The 6,685-nt window shown below is 46.7% G+C and overlaps 1 protein-coding gene across 2 annotated transcripts in view; it reads right to left on the bottom strand.

Moving 5' to 3' along the window:
* elp1 (elongator acetyltransferase complex subunit 1) overlaps window positions 1-1,148 on the bottom strand; it is a 21,431-nt gene extending 20,283 nt beyond the window's left edge. For both annotated transcript variants that reach the window (XR_013968732.1, XM_080843068.1), the window contains exons 1-2: window positions 1,047-1,148; window positions 1-89 (exon numbers count right to left, since the gene is read on the bottom strand). The exon at window positions 1-89 is cut by the window's left edge and continues 63 nt beyond it. Coding sequence is in view for 1 of the 2 variants with exons in the window: in XM_080843068.1 (XP_080699194.1) it covers window positions 1-87 (87 nt within the window). In the remaining variant the exon portion in view is untranslated. The remainder of the gene's footprint in view (window positions 90-1,046) is intronic.
* Between the last annotated feature and the right edge of the window lie 5,537 nt (window positions 1,149-6,685).

Genomic DNA, 6,685 nt, shown 5'->3' on the forward strand with positions numbered 1-6,685 from the left:
GTCCATCCTGACTGAGAAACACTGAGGGGAGCCTGGAGCCTGCAGCTCCGCAGAGCACACACTCATCTTCAGCTTCAGGTTCCTCATACCTTAACACACACACACACACACACATCAGAATCAGGTTTATTGGCCAAGTAAGTTTGCACAAACAAGGAATTTGACTCGGGGTAAAGTGGCTCTCAGTGTTCTTACAGCAAATATACATTGTCAACACAAGACAACACAACAGTGCAACGGTCTAAGAAATGATATACAAGGAGGAGCGGCTTTATACAGGAGCTATGAATTGTGAACACAACAAATAGTGCAAAGAAGTGGAGAGTGCAAGAAGTGCAGGGATAAATATAAAAAGATAAAGAGTATGACAGTTATACAGTAAGGTTTGATGTATATTGTATTTGAGAATAAAATAAATAAATATGATTGCGGCAGTAATTGTACAGTGGTTATTATATTGATCATGGGTTATTGCACATGCCTGACACACAACACATACATACACGCAACAAATGCATACATACACACGACAGACACACACACACACACACACACACACACACACACAAACACACAAACCAACACAAATCTCACCAACATTACCCCCATCACATAACAAACCAATTAATGTACACCTACACATTACTTAACAACTCATCTTGTCTTCAAAAGCACATTCAAAACACAAACACACAAGTGTTCATTTTCAAAACATACATCTTACGAGATGACCTTAAAGCGACTGGTCACACACAACAAAATAGCTTCCTATTATTATACATGATATTGCCTGCTCAGGTACTGCTAAACGCTAGCTCGGTAATACAAGTACTTATAAGTGTTCACACAAATATTTAAAAAATCCTTAAAATAACAACTTTTAACTAATTCTGTGACACCATCTAGGGCGGTAAGTAAATGTAATGTAAAATACAGTAATGTCATCACAGACGATTATGGCAGTGTTTAGTTAGCTAAAGCTACGTGGAAAATGTCCGATACAGGCCCGTATAAATATTTATCACTAGCATAATTATAGCACATACCTTCACTTTTAAGTCTTCAGCTTCAGTAAATATTAAACTCTATAAACACGCATGAGCTCACGTTATTTCTAGAACACAACACAAGCACGCTGTCAGATTTTCCTTTTAGTGAACTCTGAACTTGTGACGCCACTCCATAGACTTTTGTACAGAGAGACACGAGTGCGCCCCCTCCGGCTTGGAGTGAACGTGCAACACCATTTGGTCCTGAGGCAGTGTCAGGATGTACGTATTGGAGTATTTTGGTAAATTATTTTGGTTTTGTATGAACTCTAGCAGCTGCAATTTGTACCAGCTAAAGCAGTTTGATAGTATTTTTGAAAAGGCCTGTACAAATACCATTGCAGTAGTCAACCCTACCGGAGATAAAGGCACAAATTATTTTTTCTAAATCATGTTTTGACGTAAGGTCTCTACTTTTGGCTATGTTTTTGGGATGGGCAATGATTATATTGGGGAAGCAGAGGTTGGTAAAGGGTTGTAGTTCTACCTCCTGTTACTTTTGGATTTGTCCATAATCAGTCTTGGCTAGTGTGATAGACAGTGAGTGAGTTATAGGGATAGAGTGATAGAGAGTGTGTTGGAGCGAGAGAGAGAGAGAGAGAGAGAGAGAGAGAGAGAGAGAGAGAGAGAGAGAGAGAGAGAGAGAGAGAGAGAGAGAGAGAGAGTGTGTAATAGTAATAAAGTGATAGAGTAAAAGGGATAGAGTGAAAGAGAGTAGTAGTGATAGAGTGATAATGATGAAGTAATAGGAATAGAGCGATAGTGAGATAGAAGAGTTGTGTAAGAGTGAGTGAGTGAAAAAAAAGACAGAAAATGTGTTAAGCATTAAAGAGAAAAATAAGGGCTTAATAAAGAAACAGGTAGGTAGGCAGAAAGTTTGAATGAAGTTTCTACATAAAGCAGTTAGAGCTGAGTGAATCATTGCTTTGCATGCACTAAAATAATGTATTATTATCATTTATTATAGATTTTGAATAATTAACTGACTGGATGTTCTTCCCTTAACTGGAGTCTGGGGAGGAGAAATAGTCTTGTTTATTTTATTAAGTATTTTATTTAATTATTAACACTGTGTCTTAGTCGAACTCTTCTGTTTTTGATGATTAATGACAGGGGACACATGGGACCCCCCAGTAGCCTACCTGCACTTAATTCCAATAAGTAACCACCTATTACCACCTATTATGCATATTACCACCACCACCAATATTACCACCAAAATTCATGAAAATCGGTTTAAAATTAAGCGAGTTACGGTTGGTTTTGTAGAGACGTCTTTCTCTAGGGCAAATGTTGTGTCTGCCCAGATAGAAAAAGGCCAGTGGAGTGTCGGCCCGCTAGGGGCAGAACTGGCACCATGGCACACAGGGGGCACGTGCCCAGGGCCCTGGAGCCAATTGGTTTTTTAAAAATATGGAAGTAATCGTGATTTTGAAAACGCTGTATGATTATGAAATTGTTGAAATATTTTGTAAATTTGCTGATTAAACCACATGCTGTCGTATTGAAGAAGGATATCAACAGGTCAAACGTCAAATTCGCGGTCAACGTCTTAGAATGGGAGAAACAGGTGCTAGCTGGTCAGCAAAGTGTAAACTCAGCAGAAAAAAAGAAAAAACATTTCCCTCGGATTTCAACAGAAGTCTTAGCCTGGATACCAGCCTGAACTCCGCCCACAACATTTTTGGTCTGGGAGATTCAGTCTGGAGTCGAGCTAGTTGGGAGGGATTGAACGTTTCGAAAAAGTTGAGAAAGCAATCTAAACCAATCAAATTGTAAGGGCGGGCTTTATACGTTGATGGACAGATGACCTGATGATAGATAAAATATACATCGAACAAAGATGGCGCCGTCTCGGGAGCTTAGTGGGACATATTTGATATGATTTAAGCTATCTACACGACTTTTTTTATGTCTACATTGACTCGGTTAATTGTGTATGTGCAACACGAATGTTGCCGAGGATAGTAGCTCTTAACTGAAGCACTCTAGACCATTATTGATAGGTTATGCTAACGCGTAGACAAAAAAATCATTGAAACAAATGGTAGCTTCTAGCCTTGAATAACATGAGCAGGCATATCTCAACAGATATTGACAGCGCATTCATTTTGAAAGAGGAACAGAGAAACGCGATCAAGGCATTTGTCGATTGAAAAGATGTTTTTGCCGTCCTTCCTACGGGATCAGGTAAAAGTTGAATCTATCAGATGGTAATACTACGTTGCTCTGATTGGTTCTAGGTATCCAATTCAGCGAATAGGCATTTTCTTTCCTGGTTCGTTGAAACACACCCCATAATCACAGCCCAATGGTTCAGTCTCAGACTCATATTCTGACTAGAATTATGAGTATGACATCGTCAGGCTACAGAAGTCTTGCCAATGAAGTGATAACTTCAGGCTGTATCTGACGCAACTGCCAAGGAGAACGGTCCTTTACGCAAATGTCCAGGGTTAAACATGAAGGGCAAGGATGTCACACAGACAGAGAGACGCCTGAACATGTTGTTGTGGCCACTGAATCGGAACTCGTCCGAGCTGACTGGACTTTCACGACTTGATCAATGACTTATCTTCAAAGAAGGCTGCAGAAGAAAGCCGGTGGTTTAGGTAGGATATTTGTCTTTTTTATTATAAATTATAAATTAAATGTGTGTTTGACTCCTAAAGATGTAGGTTAATGTGCATGACATGACATGTTAAGGACGAAACGAGACATAAAATGGCAGTAATTTAACTCGTCCAAATGACGAATAGAATGTCAAAGTAATACATGGTGTGTATTACTTTGTAATACATGGTGCTTAGCAATATGGAACTTTTGTGTTATCATTTCAACACTTCCTGGTTCCAAAGAAAAAAATCCCTTTAGAAAATTGAATGAGTTTTCAAAATAAGGTGTGAGCAAACAACGCCAGTAGAAAAACATAGGAAAACGGGTTGATGAGGTAAAATGTAGTTATCAGGTCTTTTGTAACGAGCTGTTCTCTTGTCTCGTAAAAATAAAGAAAAAGAAAATAATGGACTATGATGTCGCTTGCCTATGGCAACACGTGGGACTAGAGTATCCATGGTTACATAGAGTACAACTCAACTCACACCCACAGGGCCTGTGGCAGGTAAGTGTCCAGGTGAGAGTTAATGAGCAGTTCTCTGTTTCTGTCCAATAATAGGATGCTTCGAGAGGGCTTGCCAGAAGAGGAACAAATAAGAGAATGAAGTTTAGGCTACTTTTAAACTATGTGGAGGCCAGAGGCAGGGGTAGGGGTCGGTAGGCCATATGCAGAGACAGGGTGGCCAGAGGCAGGGGCAGTGGCAGGGAGGCCAGAGGCAGGGAGTAGGGTGGCCAGAGGCAGGGGTAGGGGGGCCAGAGGCAGGGGCAGTGGCAGGGAGGCCAGAGGCAGGGAGTAGGGTGGCCAGAGGCAGGGGTAGGGTGGCCAGAGGCAGTGGCAGGGTGGCCAGAGGCAGGGGTAGGGTGGCCAGAGGCAGGGGTAGGGTGGCCAGAGGCAGGGGTAGGGTGGCCAGAGGCAGTGGCAGGGTGGCCAGAGGCAGGGGTAGGGTGGCCAGGGGCAGGGAGTAGGGTGGCCAGAGGCAGGGGTAGGGTGGCCAGAGGCAGTGGCAGGGTGGCCAGAGGCAGGGGTAGGGTGGCCAGAGGCAGGGGTAGGGTGGCCAGGGGCAGTGGCAGGGAGGCCAGAGGCAGTGGCAGGGTGGCCAGAGGCAGGGGTAGGGTGGCCAGAGGCAGGGGTAGGGTGGCCAGAGGCAGGGGTAGGGTGGCCAGAGGCAGGGGTAGGGTGGCCAGAGGCAGGGGTAGGGTGGCCAGAGGCAGGGGTAGGGGGGCCAGAGGCAGGGGTAGGGTGGCCAGAGGCAGGGGTAGGGGGGCCAGAGGCAGGGGTAGGGTGGCCAGAGGCAGGGGCAGTGGCAGGGTAGCCAGAGGCAGGGAGTAGTGTGGCCAGAGGCAGGGGTAGGGGTATGGGGGGGCAGGTGTAGGAGTAGGAGGGCCAGAGGTAGGGGGCAGGGTGGCCAGAGGCAGGGGTAGGGTGGCCAGAGGCAGGGGTAGGGGTATGGGGGGGCAGGTGTAGGAGTAGGGTGGCCAGAGGCAGGGGTAGGGGTATGGGGGGGCAGGTGTAGGGGTAGGGTGGCCAGAGGCAGGGGTAGGGGTATGGGGGGGCAGGTGTAGGGGTAGGGTGGCCAGAGGCAGGGGTAGGGGTATGGGGGGGCAGGTGTAGGAGTAGGGGGGCCAGAGGCAGGGGTAGGGGGGCCAGAGGCAGGGATAGGGGGGCCAGAGGCAGGGGTAGGGGTATGGGGGGGCAGGTGTAGGAGTAGGAGGGCCAGAGGTAGGGGTAGGGGTATGGGGGGGCAGGTGTAGGGGTAGGGTGGCCAGAGGCAGGGGTAGGGGTATGGGGGGGCAGGTGTAGGGGTAGGGTGGCCAGAGGCAGGGGTAGGGGTATGGGGGGGCAGGTGTAGGAGTAGGGGGGCCAGAGGCAGGGGTAGGGGGGCCAGAGGCAGGGGTAGGGGTATGGGGGGGCAGGGGCAGGGGTAGGGGGGCCAGAGGCAGGGGTAGGGGGGCCAGAGGCAGGGGGCAGGGTGGCCAGAGGCAGGGATAGGGTGGCCAGAGGCAGGGGGAGAAGGGACAGATGCAAACAGACCGACCAGATGTGGGATGAGTAGTGTGGAACAATGTGGGACATGTTACCAACGCTGACAGGTAACCTAAAACTGATACAATGTCTATCGAAGTGAATAAGAAACATTTGTATTCTGCCTTTCGACTCGTACCCAGAGTACACTTGTAAAACCTGTGACCCTCACTGTCACCCACTGCTGCAGAAACACTCATTCATGCATTAATAACATCCTTGACTAATGCAACAGTATCCTTTACGGTACCACAAAAAAAATCCTTAATAAACTGCAGTACGTACAGAACTCTGGCGCACGCCCACTTACTAATACCCGCTCAGTGACCACATCACCCCAATCCTACATGACCTTCTCTATATCTCGGTTAAACAAAGGAAACATTGCAAGATTCTCCTCACCACCTACAAGGCCCTCAACAACCTGGCCACCTCCCCCTACCTCTCCGACCTCCTCCACCAAAACGCACCCTTCTGATGCCTCAGGTCTGCCGATGCTATCCTCCTGCAAATACCGAGGACCATAGCTGAACCTGGGGTGATGGGGCGTTTTCGATCACCCCCCGCTCCCTGTGGAACTCATCACCACACCATGTAAAAAATGCCCCCACACTGTCAGCATTTAAAAGGGCCCTCATAACCCACCTCTTCAGACAAGCCTTTCCTAACTACCCCCCCCCCCACACACACACACACACACACACACACACCATGTTTTTTTTGTATTATTCTTTTCTTTCGTTATCTTTTTTTATTTATGTTTTTATTGTAAGAGTCTTTCAGAACTGTGAAAAGCACTATATAAATATGATGTATTATTATTATTAAAACACAAAGGGGTTTTCAATGCACCACCGTTTCCGTTTAAATAAACATTTTGCTTTGCCCCTTGCCCCTGGTTGATGCTTTTCACGTTTGCAGTACAGCACAAAGGAGGGAGGGGTATCCTGGGAGGGGTAAGTTTTGCCCTGATTGGACTTGTCCCGGCGATGCGAGA

Source organism: Sprattus sprattus (assembly GCF_963457725.1).
Source record: "Sprattus sprattus genome assembly, chromosome: 8".
NCBI lineage: Eukaryota > Metazoa > Chordata > Actinopteri > Clupeiformes > Clupeidae > Sprattus > Sprattus sprattus.